The sequence below is a fragment of the Maylandia zebra genome, linkage group LG14 (assembly GCF_041146795.1).
Source record: "Maylandia zebra isolate NMK-2024a linkage group LG14, Mzebra_GT3a, whole genome shotgun sequence".
Lineage (NCBI taxonomy): Eukaryota > Metazoa > Chordata > Actinopteri > Cichliformes > Cichlidae > Maylandia > Maylandia zebra.
The window spans coordinates 24,065,707-24,087,138 of record NC_135180.1 but is presented as its reverse complement, the minus strand read 5'-3'; the positions used below and the strand labels follow the sequence as shown (position 1 = coordinate 24,087,138).

General features: G+C 40.3%; 1 protein-coding gene across 1 annotated transcript in view; it reads right to left on the bottom strand.

Annotated features, from left to right (window-relative positions):
- Nucleotides 1-21,432, bottom strand: part of LOC101481214 (uncharacterized) — a 59,957-nt gene that overhangs the window by 17,141 nt on the left and 21,384 nt on the right. The window contains exons 3-4 of the mRNA XM_004543616.4: nucleotides 5,065-5,128; nucleotides 377-625 (exon numbers count right to left, since the gene is read on the bottom strand). Of these exons, the coding sequence (XP_004543673.3) occupies nucleotides 377-625; nucleotides 5,065-5,128 (313 nt within the window). The remainder of the gene's footprint in view (nucleotides 1-376; nucleotides 626-5,064; nucleotides 5,129-21,432) is intronic.

The window sequence follows — 21,432 nt, the reverse complement described above, 5'->3', positions numbered from 1 at the left end:
GATCTGGGCAGTTTACAAAATATGTTTGTGTGTTGAGGAATCTGAAGGGGTTTTTTTCCCACCAGTACAGGCTTTAGTAGTGTAATCCATCGCAGCAAACATTAAGCCTGGGTTTATTTTTCTAATGCTGTACCCCTGTTACTGGATAACTTAATTGTTACCATTGTTGATGGTAACAGTAATACCTACTTAGTATTTAAGGGAGCATTTTTGGCAAAAACATTGTCTTGTTGAGGATTGAAGGAAGAAAATGATTATGTGTTAATATTTGAATGAGGTAGTGACAAATACTGGATTTTTAAAAACACATACACACACAAACAAATGCACAACTTTGAGGAAACACCAGTGGACTCCTTTGTGTTCCTTTTCTTACCTATTTTGCACTCTGGCCCCGTCCAGCCCTCCATGCAGACCTTGGAGCCGCTTTGGTCGCAGTTGAAGTGGCCGACGAAGTCATTGCGGGCTCGGCAGAACTTGTTGCAGAAGGGTCCGTAGTAGTTGGAGTGACAGCGGAAACGAAGTCGGTACTCCAGGCTGAAAGAGCGTCCGTGGTAACGGTAAGTCTGCCACTGTTCACCGGGGTTCAGCATGGAGGAGAGCAGGATTCGCTCGATCAACTGACCTGAGGGAGGAAGGAAGGAAGAAATACTTTCTTTTGTTTGCTGTTCTGACACTGGGAAATCAAAGGGTGCCAAACATCTGGGGAAGGAGGAACTGTGTCCACATTCAGCAGATAAATCTAAACACTCCTTAACATTATTAGCATCAAAGCTGATATGGCACGAGTTCAATCAAATAGTCACCTGTTAACACATCGAGCAGTTATGGAGCAACATTACCATCATATGGAGTCTGGCTCTTTTTCCATCACCCACTAAGAAAAATATCTGTTTTTTTAGCTGTTTAATGTGACAAGTTACCCACCAGTGCATCACTAACTTTAGTGCTTGCCATTTTGTGCCGAGCAGGTTGTGTACAGGTGATTTATGAGAGCTATTTCACCAAAACAACAAAAAAAAAAACAACAACAAAAGAAAACCACTGGATGTTGGAATTTGTGGGATTGATAAAAACAATGAGGCTCTAAAATGCTCTGCAGAGCTGTGAGACACCACAAATATCCAAGGGATCATCCCTATGAGGCAGCTCTTTAACATTTGATTAGCTATTGGAGAGGAGGGGGAGATGCAGAGAGAGGACCAGACAAGCCCCAGGGCAACAGCGGGGCAGTGGCTGCTGCTCCTGACCCCGGAGGGGATTTCCCAGAGGCACTGGTATCCCCAAGTCACTTTCATTGCTCTCTGACAGGGTGTTAACAGACACACAGTACTCAGAATAGGTGTGAGTGTGTCTGTGTGTTGTTTCAGTGTATATGCCATGTGTGTATCTATGAGATGCTAGTGAGGATACAGGCAAAGATTGCATGATAGGAGGACAGAACAGGAAGCCTCATTGGAAGTATGTCAGCAGTGAAGAGAGACTGAGTGTACAGAATGTGCGAGTGTGTGCATGTGTGTGTGTGAGAGAGAGATTCTGCCAGAGGCAAACAGAGTCAAAGAGGAAGGGAAGCAGCTATTAGGACACACACATAACAAACTGCCTGATGGAGAGATGAGATCACTGCGGTTTGACCCAAAGGAATGAAAACAGGGATACACAGTGGTTGGTGTGTGTGTGTGTGTGTGTGTCTGTGTTTTAGCATAAAAAATGGGATGGGAACAGAGCGGACGTTGAGCGGACTGTTAGCTCGGCCGCTGCTCGATTCCTCTGCCGTCGCCTGTAGTCAAACTCGAGGGCCCCGTTTCACAAACACTCATTATGCTACTGCAGTGCATTGTGGGTTTTTCATTATTTTATGACTCTGGCATGGCCGGGGGTTAATTTCATCATCACCATTTCTCTTCCAGAAAAGAAATAGAAGTAAGCGAATTATAATTCAGCACAGCAGGGAAGGTGTGTAACAGAGCCCAATTTTCGCAGTAACGTGATTAGAGAAGATGGTACAATAATATGTGAGGGGTGTGGAGGACCCCAGGAAGAATAGCCTCTCTGGCTGGTGCTAATGGGCATCCTAAAAAAAAGAGAGAGAGCAAGAGACAGAAAGATTGATGGCAGAACAGCTGAAACAAGAAACCCTGAGCTCTTCCTGAAATCACACTTTATAGAAACATAAGCAGCAGAGAAACAGAGATTGTATCTGCAGGGAGTTTAAAAAAAAAGCTCGTTTTCTTGTCTCTGGAGATTGTCCCCCTACTGTCTTGTATTAGCTGTGAAGTGCTTGCCCTTGACAATGGTGAGAAAACACTGCAGGAGAGAAAACACCTCCCTGTGACTTCATTTTGGATCAATAGCCTTGTGGAAGCCAATAGATCAGCTGAAGGTTTTTTTTAATTTGATGTGCATGGGTTCTCATGACATTTCTATGTTTATTTTCAGTTTTCATTCTAGTATAAACTCCCAGTGAAACTATTCTCACATGGATGGGGGACTAAGTCTAAACATGTGTCTTGAACTTTGGTGACAAGCTGGTCGAGATTATAATGCTTCTAATATTGAATTCCGCTTTCGCAGTTTTGTGGCTGTGGGTGTAACATCAGTACAGCTGAAACACGGGGGAGCACAGCAGCAAGTATGCTGTCAAAATCACCCAATGAATACGGGAGCAGAAGGAGAACATGGGAAAAAAAACATTTTAAGATGATTCATATTTACTGAAACATTTCGCTGAGAAAGTTACAAATGTCCCTGTGGGGTTTTTGTTCTGTGAGGGGGAAGAGATGAACGTAGTTACTATAAGCATTTGGTACAGAAGCCCTGTTTTAAAGCTTCAAATTTAGGATTTTGACAACAGCCATGTTGGTTTTTTTGTGGCAGACAGTGGCAGAAAATGCACGAATGTATGGATGGATGGAATTTGACTCTCCAAAAGTGAAGCGCAGATTTATACAAGTTATTTCCTCAGATTATTTCATTAAAGGCACAAACACGATTAAGAAATCTAGTTCAGTGACTAATTAGCGCAAATTGGGAAAAGCAGCAGCCTGTGTCAGCGTCCATCTGTCAGTTAAAGCAGACCTGCTCCTAACTTTAAGCCTTAATTAGTGAGTTATAAACAAACTGCACTGTAACTGTGTTATGAAGGCTGTAGCTTTATTTAAAGCCCCGGAGGTTGATGTTTGGTGCGTACACAAAACATCCAACAGCATGTGAGAAACTGTTTTCTCTGTGCTATTGCCCTGGTGGCAGTAACGCAGTAACAAAGGCACTTTTGCAAAACTTCTGAGCAGGAAAATTTAGTTCAAGAATTAAATAATACATTTTTTGTTGACTAGAAAACCCTTTGAAATCTGGGGAAATGGCAGCACTGCAGAAATTAGATGTTACAAGAACTGCAAGGCCCAAAAGATCAACGCAGGCCTTTTCATTTTTTCTTTATGTACTTAATGACATGTTTATTTTCTGAGTATATTATCCTGTATGTTGTTGTGAAATCGTACTTTGTGTAAACATTCAGTCACTGACTTATGAGTTAAAGCTGATGCAGCCTGGTGTTGCAAAATTTCCAGCCTCCATTAAATTATTGGTTATTACAGAGCGCGTTTACTCATCTTGATGATTGCTCAGGAGGCTGCAGTTTGCTGTTTATTCGATTTTCACTGTTGTAGTGACAGGTGTTTCCATCAGGTCTATATGTCTGTGTCGTGCAATAAAGTTAAATAAAAGACTGTGTCCTTCAAAATAAACATAAAACGGGATAGAGAATATGTAAAACGACTGAAAGAAACTAAATAAAACCAAATAAAGGTGCCAAAACCTGCTGCATATTACCTACTTACTGTGAACTACTGCAGGCATGTATGAAGTTTTATAGTCTGACTGATCTCATTTCATTGCTGTGATACCATCGTGTTTCCTTATCTAAACGGTTACTTGTCAGTATACTCAACAAAAACATAAAGGCCAAAGACCAAAGTTGTACCCAACGGGAATTATCCTTTAACAGATCAAGGTACGCCCCTGCACATTAACACTTAAGCTACATTTTATTTGAAGAAAACTCTGTGAAGGTCACACCGTCTGTGCTCATAGCACATCACATTTTCTTGGTATTTCCAAGAACCGTTTCAGAAGGTACAGTTATGCTCGGTAATCCTTTCTGATTTGCAGCACGGCCCGCTAAGTCCATTCAGACTGCTACCGAACGCCTCTGTTTGGGCTGAGCTAAGCTGTCAGCCTAGTGAACAGCTTTAGGCCCAATGTAAGGGCTGTCAGGAGCTCAGGTGGAAACGGAAGATAATGCAAACAAGATGTAAGAGCGTCGCTGGAGGGCAGAGCGAAGGAGAGACGGAAGGCGAAAGAGAAATGTGAGGTGAAAAGTTTCTCATCCTATCAGCCATGTTCTGGGTAGCACCGAGGTTGAGAGACCGCAGTGCAGTGGTCCCTCAAAGGAAGGATTGTGGCATGACAGGAATGAGGAAGGCACAGAAACATCTGTCTGGCTGTGCTTGTGTGTGTATGTGTGTTGCTTTTTATAGCATGCCGCTCACATTCCCTGTCACGGAGCTTTTCCCGATTATGAGGAGGAACAGCACTGAGATGAGCAGGAAATTAAAGGGTCTGGATAAAAGGCCCACTAAACTCGTTAGATCACAGACATTAAGACACAAAGGATATTTTCACATTGTTTCATCATGTCAGACAGCAAATGCTCATAAACAAGCACCCGTGTTGTTTTCCTCTATAAAACTGTTGATTGTTAATATTTAAACTCACAAGTAACTCTTTTCTTGATAAGATAAAGCTGGAAATGCAGTAAAGACGGCTCCATTTTTTAAACGTGTCACTTACCTTCAACACTTTAATGGTGTTTGAAGCGATGACGGTATATCTTACAAAGGCTCTCTAGCTTCAAACCTCAAAACATGACATGTGTGAGGATGAGGGGAATAATAACACCCTCACAACTTTCCTTCTGTTTATTGTTATTTAATTCAGCCCCCCTTTTATTTACATTCCTGACTACACATGAATAAAAAGGAACGCAAGTATGTGCAAACACACCTTCGACTGAACTCGATGTGTCATTGTCATAATCCAGAGCCTCCAACACCAGTGAGAACGACTTCTGTGGGGAAAAAAACACAGAAACAACACAGTCAGTGTGATGACATGCAGAGGGTTTTTAAAAAAAAAAAAAAAAATTAAATTACACAAAGAAATTGTTCTCTCCTTCCTTCCAGGCTCTTTTCTCAGACTTTCGAACATGTTTTAGCTCACAATTTTCAATTTCAAATTTAATCCAAGAAATTTGTGTCATTTTGGTCTTTATCAGGATTTAGCTTTCACGATTAAACAGTCCTAGAAACAAATGCATCGGTGTAAACATGGGTTTGCTGAGTAGGCTATGAATGCTGAAAAATGGAAAGGATTATTGGCAACCTCAGGCACAAACTCGCTCATTACAAAAACAAGACCTGATGGGGAAGATGAAATGACTGTCATTGACTTCATGTGAGGCTGATCACTTCACTCCATTCTGGTGTCTGGCCTGATATAAATGTAATAACTGTAGTGGAGTCAGTGTGGCGCTTCAATGACTGTTACGTGCACCCTTTTTTTCTAGCTTTAGTAATACACTTTAATTAAATTCAGAGCTTTAAGTGGACACATAGCCAGCCTATATACTCTTATCTCATAGTGCAGTAGCAGAGGACTAGAGCATACATGACTTTGGGCTTACAGAGATACACACTCTGGATAGATAACAGGTGCTCTTCCTTGTGTCTTCCCCTTTCCTGATGCATTTATTCATCCTATAGACCAGCTATGAATAATTCAAACCAACATTACAGTTCTTCTCGCTCCCTTTATGGGTTTCTCTATCTCTGTACATTCACCGGCCGATCCCTCCCTCTGCGAAATGCACCACTGCCTGTCATGCAAATCGCTCCACCATGTGCATTGTGGGTAAGGTTCTTCTAAAGGGTTACATGAATGTGTGGTCACGTCTTTGCTGAGGGACAGCACTGCCCGGGTGGGGAGTGGGAAGTGAGGTGCTGCAGGACAAATGGATGGGAAGCAGGTGATGGGCACCGGAGGTGACCGAGTGAGGGAGAGGTTAAGTGCGGTAGGTCGGCCCAAAAACATCCGAGGCAGATAGAGGCACATTTGAAGAGCAGAGGAGAAGATGAAGGGTTGCAATGAAGGCGCAAAATGTTAGGGGAGCGAAAATTGTGCAGCGGAAAGCACTGAGTCAGGAATTTGTTTCAAGAGGAAGAGCATCCAGTGTGTTTGAGAGGGGAGGAAAAGGTGAACCAAATGATGGTACAGATAGAGAAAAGGACAGAGAAAAGGGGAAGGGAGGATAATTACTTGGGGGATATGTAAAGAAAAGGGCACAGAAAGGTACAGCAGGGGAAAAACGCCACTGTGGTAGAATAATTATAATTTGTAGGCGTCCTGGAGTTTCTCTGATTCAGATATACGCCCGGAGGAAGATGGAAGAAAGGTCAGAGGGAGGTGAAACCAAACGGATGATGATACAAGAGAGATGATTAAAGGAGAAGACAAAAGAACTGATGTGATATGATAAGAAATGGTAGTTGAGTAAGTGGGTGAACTCCCACACACTATACTTGGATGTCGTGGCGCTAATGAGATGTGCTGGGCTGCAGAGGGCTCACGGGCAGTTCATTAAGCCTGGGAGATAGTGGGTAACCCACAGATGGACCAGCTGGACTCATTAGGCTTTGGCTTAAAACTCTCACCTGAAGCAATGTTTGGTATTCATGAATTACAGCTCACAGCTACACTGTTGGATCTTGAGACGACTTTTTATGAAATTAATTCCATACAAGATCCGTGCTGGAAGAATGAATCACATCCTCAGTTTAAGTGAAATACCGTTACAGTTGTGTACTTTTTCCACAACTAGATATCCTGCACACACACACACACACACACACACACACACACACACACACAGTTTTATCAGCAAATGGTGCTTAAAATATTAACAATAAAAGTATCCATTCCACAGCAAAATTTCTCTTATTATGTTATTATGTGTTTTTATATGACATTATTGGAGTGTTTATACCGAGCCAGCAATGTTTAAGAGCCAAGGCTCCAGCGACAATCATTTAAATTCATTTATATTACGGGGTTTCAGTGACAGAGTGCCAGTTCAGGGAGCTATCTTATAACTCACAGCTGCACAGGGAAAAGGCATTCATTAAATACATCTGGTTATTGTTTGTTATATGTCTGTTCAGAGGACCGTGCTTTATGTCAGTCCTTTCTGGGCCAGTTGTGTTAATCACCTATAAGGGGGCTTTTGCCTTTCTTGCTGTAGCTGTAAAGGTGAGACAGGTTTATTCTGCTATGATGGCTAAAACAGAAGAGCTGAAACCGATGAAAATGCTTCCTTTATCTCATTCAGTTTGAATAAAAGGAAAAAACAAAGTCATGTTTTCTTTCCCTGTTTAAATAGTGTAGTCAAGTCTATCACAGTGGTTAGCACCACTACATAACAGTAAGAAGGTCCTGGGTTCAAATCCTCAATCTATCTGAAGCCTCTCTGTGTGGAGTTTGTATGTCCTCTCCCACCTGCACAGGCACACTCTGGGTACTACAGCTTGGATGGAATCTCTTTGGGATTTAAAATAGACGCATTTTCTGTATATGGTAACAAGTATTGTTTGCACTTTATGGGCATGCGTGTTTTTGTGGTCACACTCTGTGTGGAACAAACTACTATCAAAGCAGCAACCTACAGGACTGAAAAATGAAGCCAGCCAGGAAGTGCCAAAAACTGCAGTTCCGTTATTGGCCACTGGAGGCAGGTGCCAAAAGTGCATCAGTCCCCATTGACTCTGATGTTAAAAAGTCCAACTTTACAGCACAATAATGTTTACAAACAGGTACATCTTCTTGAACTTATTTGAAACAACAACAACAACAAAAAATTAATGTGGCTTCCTATGTGGTGCAGCCTGTCCAAGGAATTTGTGCTTCAGTCTTTGTATAGAAACACTATTTTCATTTTTTCAAAGTGGTGAATACTTTTGTTTTGGTTTTGAACTGTTGTGGGTAATTTTCACACAATCTCTTGGTCACCCTTTGCAGGTTATAGTAATTATTTTTATTTATTTATTTATTTATTTATTTTATTTAAAAAAAAAAACAAATTATAGCCTACATAAAGATCAATTATGGCAGCATGAAGCTAATGAACTACCTCAAAACTTAATATTCAAGTGAAACTAAGCAAATGCACTTGGTTGCTCTTCAGCACTGCCCAGAAGATAAGGTTGACACATCTTTGCAGCAGCAGTTTGATAAAAAAAAATGATGCTGGAGGTGGAGCTTTGAGACTAGGAAGACAACTGTGATGAACTGTCCACTCCTATAAAATGCACTGGTAGCGTTTTCACACCCCCCCTCAGCCTTATCATCTTTACAATCACCCTCCCTCCTCCCTCACCCTTCCTTCCATGCACTTTTTTTTGCCAACACTCTCGCTCCAACGCTATGACAAAAACTTATTCACTTGCCTGCAAAGCACACACCCTCACCTCCCACAATTGCATGCATCCAAACTTATAATCCAGGCTCTGATAAAGGAAGGGTGTATCTGCACTGAGGTCTGTTGTTCTTTATGGCAGCCAGCAAGGGTCAAACTAACCATGGTTGCCAAGTTAAAGTCACAACAGCTAAAACAATTGTGTCCGTAGGGATTCATATTATCACAGCAATATAAACTTCCTAACTGTCTTTCCAAAACATGCACAGTCACGCCACAGAAACTTGGTGAAGATGTCGCAAAGACTAAAGCTGTTAGGGGCCAGGATCGAGAAAAGTAACCTCCTACCCCAACAAAAAAAAAACCAAAAACACAAACAACACAAACAAAAGTGATATTTTTATTTTATCCCTACACAAACAACCTTTTAATATAATGTTTGTGCGGCCTGTGGTGATTATGACCAAAGTGATGATAGCAGGAACTGGCAAATGGACAAGATGTGTGTGTGTGTGTGTTTAGAAACAGGAAAAGAAAAACATGTTCCATTTCAAAGTGTCTGTTGTCCTGAGACCAACATTACCATGATTTATATGATTTATATATGATATAACATGTTTATGATGTAACACAGGCGAAATCAATCAAGCAAAGAAAATCCACAAACAACGACAACAACACCAAAGAAACCCACAGCTAAACAAAGAAGCCTCATGTTAGGACCTACAAGTGACTTTTCAAATCAACCTCCTGGAGTCTTCAGGAAAAGCTGCATATTTATGATGATGATAAAATGCATATAAGAATATCAGGTTAACAAGATAAAGAAGCAAGATAAGGAACCAAGCAAACAGCTTTTTTTTCAGTGTTATGGAGGTGATTCACTTCTTAGTGATTCTTGTCTTGCCTACATCGCACAAGCTAGCGCGACCATTTCTGATTTCCCTGAGAAAATTCCAGGGTGATGATGCATGTCTTAACAGAAAAACTGCCAGATTTTAGCTCTACCATTATTTGTTTGCTATTAAAAAATGTTTTGCTCATGATGGTGTGATTTCTTTGGAATATCACAATAAACTTATATAAACACACACACACACACACACACACACACACACACACACACACACACACACACTGTCTTTAAGACCAGTCATCTGATGTGACACTATACTGTAGTGTTGCAGTATAATGTACACCTCATATATGGAAATCTGTGATACAAGCTTTAACCCTCTACTTTTGTTTCAAGCTAATTCATGCTCACATTATTTGATGCTGAACTTCAGCTACACTCTTGAAATTCCATATGCCTGAAATCAAGGCAGCAGGTATTTGGCCTGTGAATGATATACCTGAAGAAATTATAGATATAGATTGATATAGACATATCTATTTGAAAATGACTCTAGAGAAAATTCTGTTTAAGAAAAGCTTGAAAAGGCACCTGACTTTACCACAAGAGCATAGTTTTTTATAAACAAACTAATAACAGTAGAGTGCTAAAATTTCACAGTTTTCCTGTTAAGATGTATATGGGGCGATCGTGGCTCAAGAGTTGGGAGTTTGCCTTGTAATCGGAAGGTCCTTAGGGACTAGCAAAGCGCTATACAAATACAGGCCATTTACCATTTATATCATCACCCTGGAATTTTCTCAGAAAAATCAGAGATTCTCAGGCTTTTGAGATGTGGACAGTTGATAGGAATGACTCAAAACACATGAAATTAGGCATTTGGAAAATAATGACACCATTCCTGAATGAGTCATCTGCTCTCACAACAGTAAGAGAGCTTAACAATTTTAAAATTACAGGCGGTAAAATCACAGTACTAGATTTTAACCTTCCCAAATAGAGAGCGTAATCCTAGCTATGGTGGTCACTGTAGGACAAATAACTTTGGCCATCATTCATTGGAGAGTGTAGACTGTCACTCCGCTGTTAACCTTATCTATAAATATCCATGTCTTTACTCTGGAGAAGGCTGAAAAACTATGTGAAAGAATTCCAGTACAAGTCAGTGATGCTAATTTCTGTCCAATGACAGGGATACTGAAGTGAGTTGTTGAGCACTCCTGTTTGATTCTCTGTTAGCCTCTGTTAGGGGCTGATTTTACTGCTGTTAACTTCTGTTAGCGACAGTTTTTGTCACTATTAGCTTCTTTGTAGCTGCTGTTAGTCTCTGTTAGTCTCTGTTAGCCTCTCTTTGCTGTTTTGCCACTATTATATGTTGTTAGCCTCTGTTAACCACTGATTTTGCCACCACTAGCTACTGTTAGCCTCTGTTAGCTGCTATAAAGAGGCATTAGTAAAACTTTATTTGAAGTGGATCTAGCATTGTCAAACTGCTTATCAGATAGAAAGTATGAAATCCTAACATTAGATGGATATTGTTTAGCGTTAAGGTTATTATGATAATACATCAGTTAGTTGGAAGATGTAATGATATATTAAGCCACATATATTTATTAGTACAAAATAGTTTTTTCCATTTTAAAAAACCCTCAAAAAATGACTGATTTTACCTGTAAAATGATTTAAAGTTTTTTTGCAGCAATCCTAAAACAGAGCACACGAGCCTTGAACTTACTGACCTGTTGCTATTGTTGATCTGAAATTTGCATGTACGTCATCACACTTGCAAGTTTGAATTTGTGCTGCACTTTTCCTCGCTCACTCTCTCTCTCACACACATTCACATACTTCTTTTTGTATGTAGCAGCTGTGCTTCTGTCAGCCTGGATCATGTGCTTAACTCCTTTGTGTTTTTCTAATAGTAATAGTCTTAAATAAAATATGCTGATGTCTCTGTTTGTGAAACATGCCTGACTGTAATGGTTTTTGGGTTTGTTATGGGAGTTCTTTGGTTTTCCTTGTTTCTATAAATTATTTTGATGTTGGGTCGTTTTTTTGTACCCGTGACTCAGTTAGGTTACTGATTATAGTTTTCTGATTTTATTTAGCTTCACCTTGATATCTGTATGTCCATATTTAATTTGAGTTTTTTTTTAAATATATATATATTATTTTATTATTCTAGCTTCTGTTAGTACTTAAAATTAATTTTATTAGATTACTTGTAGTTTAATTTATTAGTCTTGCCTTCCCTATGTCATCCTGTTTTTTATAAGAGTCCTTCTCATTAGTCCTTGTCCTTGTCAACTCCTAAACTTAATTTAACTTTACAAAAACTAAATATTACTATATAGGATTTTGGCTCTTTATGTCTCCTCCTGAGATCAAACTGGTGATCTTCAGCTTATAAGGTGAGTATGTAAACGATTATTTTATAGAAAGGAGCTAAAAGCTAGGTAATTAGCAAAAAAAAGCAGGGCAGAAAGTCCTAAAGGTAAGATTACCTCAAATATATATATCTGACTCAAAAGAGTTTTGACTTGATATCATATCTAAAGCATTCTAACTTTTAGCTTTAGCTAACAATGTATTGGCTTCCCATCATTACTCATGCTGTTGGAGTTTAGCATAGCAATAAATCTGCATTCTGCTGTTTTTGTCTATGTTAGCTACTGTTAGCTTCTGTTAGCCTTTGTTATTTTAAAGTTGAAATTATTTACTGTCATTGTATGTACAACAACATTACAGTGTCTTTCCTTTAACAACTGCAAACACTCCTGTTTTGCAGTTCTTACTCCTGACAATTAATTGTGGCAAGTTTCCCACATAATATTAAGTTGCTCACTAAGTTAGAATAGACGTTTATGGGGAAATGGTACTCTCTGTACAGAGAATTGAATACTATTGAATTTATGGTCTCAGTTACTCATTTGTTATCATATTGTTAAGCCAATTATATAAATTTTTGTCAATCTAAGTTTCGAATGAAGGATTGTCTGGGGTATGTTCATTGACTTGCAATGATGAAAATTCTCATTAGGAGTCTTCAAAACAGGATTTCACAGACCACGGGGTGATGTCGCCGTGGCTACATTCATCTTTTATTCTGTCAGTGTTGCTTTGTCTAAACTAACAATGTCCTTCCCCAGCCAATAATGAAATACATTGGAGGCATTTAGACTAATTAAAATAGGTACAATTTTCTTGACTTCCAGGTCTTGTTCCCTCTGTCTATTTTATGCTGTATACCGAGAAGGAAAGAAAAATTAAAGACATTTTTTTCTTCTCATGTATATTTCTCCTTGACATAACTCACCTAAATTTAATATCAGTACCATTTCTTTTTACAAATTTCTGTGCCTGAGAAATAGCCGGTCTCCCTTCTTAGTTTGACTCCTGTTTTATATCCTAAAACGACCTTTATCTCTCTTTGGAAGAAATAATCAGCTGTTGAGATAAAAGTCAGATTTAAATGAAAACCTGATTGACTAAGAATTTCAAGTCTTGACCCCGTGTGTTTAATTTCTTGTTTCTATTGTGTTTCTCTTGCTGTTCTCTCATCTTCACTGAAGATTGTGACCTGAGATTTTAAAACAGTTCTGTGATTTGCAGTTTATTGCATCCCCTGGTAGGATCTCGGATTTCATTTTAGCTCATCCTCCCTAAATATAACCAGAACAAGACAGACAAAGATTTTGTCTTTAAGTCTCAGTGCATGCTTAAACTGTGGTTCAGTGTGTTTTCCTGTGAACAGACGGGAGATATTCGATTTCCTCTACATTCAGTCCATCTAAGGAATTGCTCCTATTTCCCTGTCCCTCTATCCAAACCACTTCCCGTCTTTCACTCACTGTACTGAGCCTCTCTGAAACATCTGAGCCCGGTATCTCTGCATGTTCTTTCTGATTGTCACATGTCCAAATGTTTGAGTCTAGCATAGCTGGAGAGAACCGGGGTTTCCCAAAAGCAAGACAACATCAAAACAGCAGAATTAGTCTGGATGATAGATTGGCCCTTCCCTCAGGCTGCAGGCTGTCTGGTCGTCTCGCACAGTCCCTTCGCCTGCAGCCTCACACCGGAAAGCTGAGGATTAAAGTGGACTATGTTACGTCAATGCACGACAAATTCTATTAAATAAAGGTTTAAAAATGTTTGCCATCCTTAGCTGTCCATTTCACTGCTCCACTTCTTATTTGTTCCCTCCAGCTTCTCGTCCTGACTCTCCACACCTCTCATCCTCCCTCGCCCTTATCAGTGCCCCCTTCATCCCTCCCTCCATCCCTCCCTCCCTCTCTTTCTCTCAGACATGGGCAGGATAGGATATCCCGACAAAGCCAGGCTGTACAAACACAGCTCTACGACAGGAAAAACTCCCAGCCCTGAGAGAGGAATTTCCCCTCAGAGCTGACACACACACACACACACACACACACACACACACACACACACACACACACACACACGAACACACGCATGCCAGCGTACATGCACACGCAGTTCTGACACACACTGTGGAAGACAATGTTATTTTCCGACATACAGTGTTTTCATTTGTCTCCTGAAATCATTCGGCATTGTTGCAGATAAAATGTCATGTCATTTATCATTTTAGACAACAAACAGGTTTTTGTGATTTTTTCTACAAAAACACACAAAAAACAATCTTTATTTTTTGGGTCAGCAGTATGAAAAGAAACAGTTGCTGGATGGCAGGCTGTTATTTTCGCTTGTTGAGTTTCTAATAAGGTTTTTTCTGAAAAAAGTTGGTTTTAATTCACATAAATATTCAAGTGTATACATTTACTTTGCATATAATCTATTCATACATATCTTCAAATTTAAAAAAAAAGTGTTGAATGAAAAGAAAGTTGACTGAAAGATAAAATAATTCAGTGCAGTCTGACTGAAATGCACCAACTCCTCCACTTACCATAATAAATCACATTTTTCAAGTGAAATAAACATTCGTGTACATTTACATTTAATTTTGCTCGGCACTTTTTCACTTCCGCCATCACAGCATACTCAGCTTTTCTGTTTAATCACAGAAAAAAAAAAAAACAGGGTAACTCAATGGAGCAGCTACTCATTTTCACATAACATTAGTGGGATGTTAATTAATGAGTGTTATTTGCCATGTTCTTTTTCAAATTTCAAATTTAAAAGGAAGCTAGTTTAGTTTGTTTGCCTGCAGACAGATTTATTACAATTTCACATCTTTTCATGTTTAGCATGACTGGTTTTGCATGTAATTAACAGGAATTAATTAAGTAGAGGGATACCAATTAAAACAGTCACTTTTCTGTTTAATTAGAGACAACGCATAGTTATTTCCATGAAACATAGGTGGGAATTATTTAGAAATAATGATAAAAGCCAGACCCCGTAAAGTTAAGTCTAACTATGATATCGTAAAGTTACTTCATTAGGTACACTTTGCTAGTATTGGGTTAGACCCCCTGTTGCCTTTAAATCGGCCTTAATTATTCATCTCATAGATTCAACAAGGTGCTGAAAATATTCCTCAGGGAGTTTGGTCCATATTGATGTGACAGCATCACACAGATGCTGCACATTTATTGGCTGCACATCCACGATGTAAATCTCCAGTTCTACCACATCTCAAAGCTCTATTGGATTGAGATTTGGTTACTGTGTGGGCCATTTGAGTGCAGTGAACTGATTGCCATGCTCAAGACCCCAGTTTGAGATTATTTGAGCTTTGTTACATGTTGCCTTTTCCTCACAGAGGCAACCAGCAGACGATTGGCTGCCTCCATGTAGTTATAAAGGGATAAACATGGGCAGCGACAATACCCAGAAAAATATCTGGTATATGCAAACCAAATCACAGGCAATAGCTACAAGTTTGCAAACTTATCAACTGATTCAGACCGCAGTAAACAAACTACAGGTGTAAAAACGCCCTAAGAGGTCCAAAGTGTGCCAAAAATATCCCCCCATGCCATTACATCACCCGCAGTCTAAACTGCTGACACGAGGCAGGATGGATCCATATTTTCATGTCATTCAGGCGAAATTCTGACACCTCAATCTGACTGTTGCAGGAGAAATTGAGACTCTTCATCACTCGGCAATACTTCTTTTATTGTTATACTAAATAGTGAGCCCGTGTGTAAATTGAACCTTTAGTCTCTTGTTCTCAGCTGATGGGTGAGGGACTCAATGTGGTCTTCTGCTGCTTTAGCCCATCAACATGTTAGCTTTCCTATATATTTGTAAATTGCCAAATATCTAATAATTTATACAGATATCATTATTATCATGCAATATTTCCATTTGTTTACCATATTAGCATTTTTTTCCATATGAGCATGCATAATAATAGATGAACGTCCTTGTGCATGCAGCATGTCCAGAGAGTGAGAAGCTGATTTCAATTTATTATTAAGGAGAAAAGTAAAAATGTTTCTGTTATAGTTTAGAGGAAAATATTAAAATGTAAAATATATTTGTTTTAACGGTGTGTTTTAATGATTTAGATTCCAACATTATTTATATTATTTGACCCATTTGATCATCTTTTGCTGCCTTCTTTAATTATTTCCAAAGAAATAGAGGACCGTAATATACTAAAGCACAACATATTAATATTTCCCCCATGTCCAACCTCATAAATTGCAAGTAAAGCCAGCATGCAGCAATTAAACAAATGAGCCTAAGTCTGAAAGCACATTAAAACAGACACAAAATAATGAGACTCACTAATAATTAAACATTTGCCGGAGGAAATTGTTCAATGTTTCAAACAACTTTTAATATTTAGAATCTGCCTTTGAACATGTGCTGCTTCGCCCCATCACCAGCTCCAGTAATTATTGACTCTCACACATGAACATGCTAACGGTTGTCATGACAGCAGTAGTGCACAAGCTTGATTAGATGGCTGTCAGCTCACCTGCACTATATATTAGTAGTGGTGGTAACCACAGTAACAATGCCATTACTATTCCAGCAGCACAGCTCCATGTTTGCATAATGATAAAGCGCATACAGTAGATGTGACAAACATGTTATTCCTCTTAGAGGCTACAACAAAAGGTCAAAACCTGGAAGGGGTCAGTGCGTCAGAGCTGCGCCCGCTTAAATGAAGTGTAAAATAAAACGTTATCTGACCACTCAAGCTCCCGACAGACATTGATTCTTGACTTGAACAACAAAGAAAAGACATCACTGTGTTCGAATCAATGAGCGCACAGGAGAGCGGGAGATGTGACGGCACGGTGGCTAATTTGTGAATTTTAAAAGTCTCTGTGGATATTATCCAGTGCCGACCGTCTCCCTGCCCTCAGGTGCAAAAGACACACACACACACGAGCACACACACGAAAACACAAACACACAGTATGAGACGAGGAATTAGACCCCCAGAGTGAAGCGGTCCACCCCACCCTGCTCTCATGACCCCGTCTCTATAATTACACGTCTCTGCTCTCACATTCTCGACGTCTCTCTTGTTTTTCTTCCATTGTGGATATAATTAGCTTCAGACTTTATCTTCCCCTCTTTGCCCTCACTTCTTTTCCATGTGTCCACCAGTGCTGCCCTCATCTCCACCCCATCGTCTCCACCTAGTCTTCCATCGAACTCTTTGCCCTCCTGCGGGGGACAGAGTCCTCGGATCCTTCACTTTGCAAAAAATCACAAGTGAAAACAATATAAAAGCTCAAAAGTGTTATTGGCTGAATTTACTTTGAGCATCAAAAGTAACAGTGACTCTTTTTTATTTATCCATTTTTTATCTACTGTCAAGTCATTTTCTTAATAAAAACCAGGTCACTTATCTTCACTTAAACTAAACCACCCTCTGTCAGTATTGTCTGTGTCACAGTGGACACATACAGTTAGGTCCACAAGTTTTTTGGACACTGACACTTTTCTTTGTGGTTTTGCCTCGGTGCACCACAGTCGGTTTCAAATCAAACAGTCAAGCTGTGACTGACGTGCAGACTTTCAGCTTTAATTTAAAGTGCCTAACAAAAGCATTGCACTGACTGTTTAAGAGTTTTACAAACATACAAACCTGAAGTGTAGAATCCACATCACTACATGTGGTTTCATCGATTGAGATCTTTATTAAAGCTCCCTTCAGCTGCTGCTTGTTTGTAGGTCTCTCTGCCTTCAGGTTTGTATTTAATAACTTAAAACTATCCAGTTTCGTTGCCTCGAGAAACTCTTTTGCGTTTGAAATACGCTTTGGGTCATTATCCAGCTGTACAGTGAAGTGCTGTCTGATTGGTTTTGCAGATTTAGCCATGTGCACTTAACAATTCATCCTGCTACTTCTATCGGCAGTCACATGATCTATAAACGCTAGTTCCACTAGCAGACATAGGTCCCGATGCCATAACGCTGCCTCCATCTTGTTAGACAGATGCTGTGTTATGGTTTGGATCATGAGCTGTTTCTTTCCTTCTTGGTTTCTTCCGTCTAAAGAATTTTTCTCCCAACTGTGCCGGTTTGTTCAGATCATTTCTGGCAAACTTTAACCTGGTCTTCTTGTTCGTGAAACCATTACTTTTCATTGGCTTGTAAACCTTCTGTATTCATGAATACATCTCTTGATTGTAGACTTCAAAGTGACATCTAAAATCTAACTCCTCAACAGTGTTCTTGACTTTCCAAGACCTTTTTATTACCGAGGAAAGAATTTGTGAATAAAAAAAGGCTGTAATTCCTCAACAGTCAGACAATCCTTTTGTTAAACTCAGTGAATTCATGCTAAAAGTCAAAGCACTTTAGTGTGATTCCTTCCATAAAGGTAACACTGTAAATTTTGAGGATCATGATTAATGGATTCTAATCCCTCTGGTACTGTGTGTGAAATTACAGATAATACAAAATCCAGTGATTTTTCAACCTTAATTGTGTGGTTGCTATTGTATTGCTTATCCTCACGAATGTATTTTAAGTAATTATCTTTAAAGGCACAGATTTCCTGAATATGGGTGGTTTCAGAGCCCGCCTCTGTGTAACATATCTTAGTCTAATTTCAGTAGCTATTTAAATTGTGCCGCTTGTTATTTTAACATTTGATGAGAAATGCACTCTTTAGCAGCTAAAAAGGTTGGAGAAACAGTGGTAACAGTTCAGTGTCATCAATGTTTTCATGTAACAACCTGACCTGTATCTGCAGATCAGATAAATGTTATGGAGTAAAAAGGGTTTTGTTCACCCGAACGTTGACCTTGAGTAAATCTACTTAGTTACTTTCCAGGATTGTCTCAGCATCTCTACTGACTTGCTGTTTGACGCTCTCCTTCCTCTGGGGTTATTTTACTTAATTATGTGGCATCTTCAAAACTCGTAGAGCGGCAGAGACCTCTTGACATGTCATGTCCTCATCCTCCACATCCCCCTGCCTCATCTTCATCCTGTCCTCCCACCACCCGCCCGTCTTTACGTCCTGCCGCCTATGATTCTCTCAGCAGTGTGCGTAAGCGGTTACGACACACGCACCTCCACCCAAAACACCTGTGCTCCCCTCTGAGATGACCTACTAACCGCCCTCCTCCTCACTTCCTTTTTCTTCACTCAGCCTCTCCTCTGTAGAGCTGACATCAACTTTACCCTTTCGCCCATTAATCTCAACACTTTCTGCCGCCCTCCCCCTCCTCCCTCACATGCCCCATCGCAACCCAGACCCGAGCGCCCTCAGCCCCCACCCCCCCCCCCCCCTAAAAAAAACCCTCCTGCTCGCCGACTTCCGCAGGAAATTACCTTGTCTAGCTGCTGCGCGCTTCACATCCACGCCTGCACTTTCAGAAAATGGCAATTCGAGTGACAAAACAGGACGAGCCTGAGAGTGGGATGTCTTGTTAGTGTGTGTGTTTATATGGTCTCAGATTTCTAGTCTTCATAAACAGTAAAAGTGTCAGAAGTGGCGATAACTCGTCGCATATTTCTCATCTTTGCAGCTCTTACATTGACACTGGCTGTGGTTTTTTGTGATTTTACAGTAAAGATCACTTTTAATTAGATTATTAAAGTAAAAAGTGTTATTTTAATAAACAACAACAACAACAACAAAATGAGTACAGTGTTCTGCACGCATTATTGTCTGCATTTAATTGTGCACTACTCTGTTAATTAATCTGTTTAATGAGAATGAAGGCAGCAGTGAGACAGTTTCAAAATAAGAGGCACTTTTGCTCCTGTTTTGCTAAAACCGCTTATACTCATTCTTCTTTGAGGGGAGCACTTTGAATTATTACACCGAGGCCTTACAATCAGTAGTTTTATCAGTAATTACATCCACAGGTGTTTTCACGTAATGTGTCTGATTAGTCCCCTTCACAGGCCTGTGGGGGCGTGCACAGACAGTTGGAGTGACACTCTTGTGCTACACCTGTTAAGTCAGATAAATTACAGCTTTGCCACAAACCTTTTTCACAGCAGATACTTTGACTTGGTACAAAAGAAAAAGCAGGTGCATTTTGGAGAGTTTACAAAGTTTCTCTTCTAGTTTAAAAAAAGCACTGTCTGCTGCTGGCTTTTTAACAACGAGACACCACATGTTCAGTGCAGTGCCACATGTTCGATTTGGCTTTTTTTTTTTTAATCCCGGATGCTCTTCCTGACACAAACAAAAAGGGAGCTGTGTCTCTTCCTGGGACTGAACTGGCGCAAGAGTTGGGAGTTCGCCTTGTAATCGGAAGGTTGCCGGTTCGAGCCCCAGCTTGGACAGTCTCGGTCGTTGTGTCCTTGGGCAAGACACTTCACCCGTTACCTACTGGTGGTGGTCAGAGGGCCTGGTGGCGCCAGTGTCCGGCAGCCTCGCCTCTGTCAGTGTGCCCCAGGGTGGCTGTGGCTACAATGTAGCTTGCCATCACCAGTGTGTGAATGGGTGGATGACTGAATGTGTAAAGAGCTTTGGGGTCCTTAGGGACTAGAAAAGCGCTATACAAATACAGGCCATTTACCATTTGAACTGCGAATTGAACTGTGGATCAGGGATTTCTAACTTTTAATGCATTTAATTTATTCTCTGCACATTTGCATCCTCTCTTTTTGTCATGTTATCACAAACTGCAGATCAGTGGAGTAGCATAAAACTGACAAATGGCCTGTATTTGGATAGCGCTTTACTAGTCCCTAAGGACCCCAAAGCGCTTTACACATCCAGTCATCCACCCACTGGTGATGGCAAGCTACATTGTAGCCACAAGCCACCCTGGGGCACACTGCCGAACACTGGCGCACCGGGCCCTCTGACCACCACCGGTGAAGTGTCTCGCCCAAGGACACAATGACCGAGACTGTCAGAGCCGGGGCTCGAACCGGCAGCCTTCCAATTACAAGGCGAGCTCCCAACTCTTGCGCCACAATCGCCCCACTGTAATGAGTCACCTACATGTTCGTACATACAGTGTCCAGCATGTGGGTCCACTTACGCTTTATGCTGTACTTGCGCAGACTGAATTTTAACATATTTAAAAGCATTGCAGTCGTTTCAGATGAAAAGTGAAGGAAGAATATTGCAGCGCCAGCAGTCGGGCAGAGAGAGAGCACAGGCTTATCTGATGGGACAAAATGAGCATGAACTTCTTGGTTACAAGCTTTGTCCCACGATTAATCAAATTGGAGACATTTACATGCAGCACAGATAATCTAGCTTTGCATATCCCCGAATTCATGATAAATGTTAGCATCCTGGATTCCAGTTACGCCCTATACTAGTTCCACTAATGAAAATTTAAAAAAACAAACAAACACTAATTCTGCAATTATTCATCTGACATTGCACTACAGTAAAAGTGGCATGCTTCTCTGCAGCACTTATGAACCTGAGTAAAATGTAAACATGCAAAATCTAAACAGCAACCCTGTTTGTATTTTCCTGAGCATACATAGATTTCCAAAACTGGTTATGCTTTAAATGTACAAATATAAAAAAACAGGCTCTGGTTCCACAGGGACCATTTGGTAACGAGTGCACTCGTAGTTCAAAACACATACACTGAATATACTGAAATAGTAGAATAATACTGTTTAACCTCAGACACGGAGCTAGATGCTGCTCAAGGTC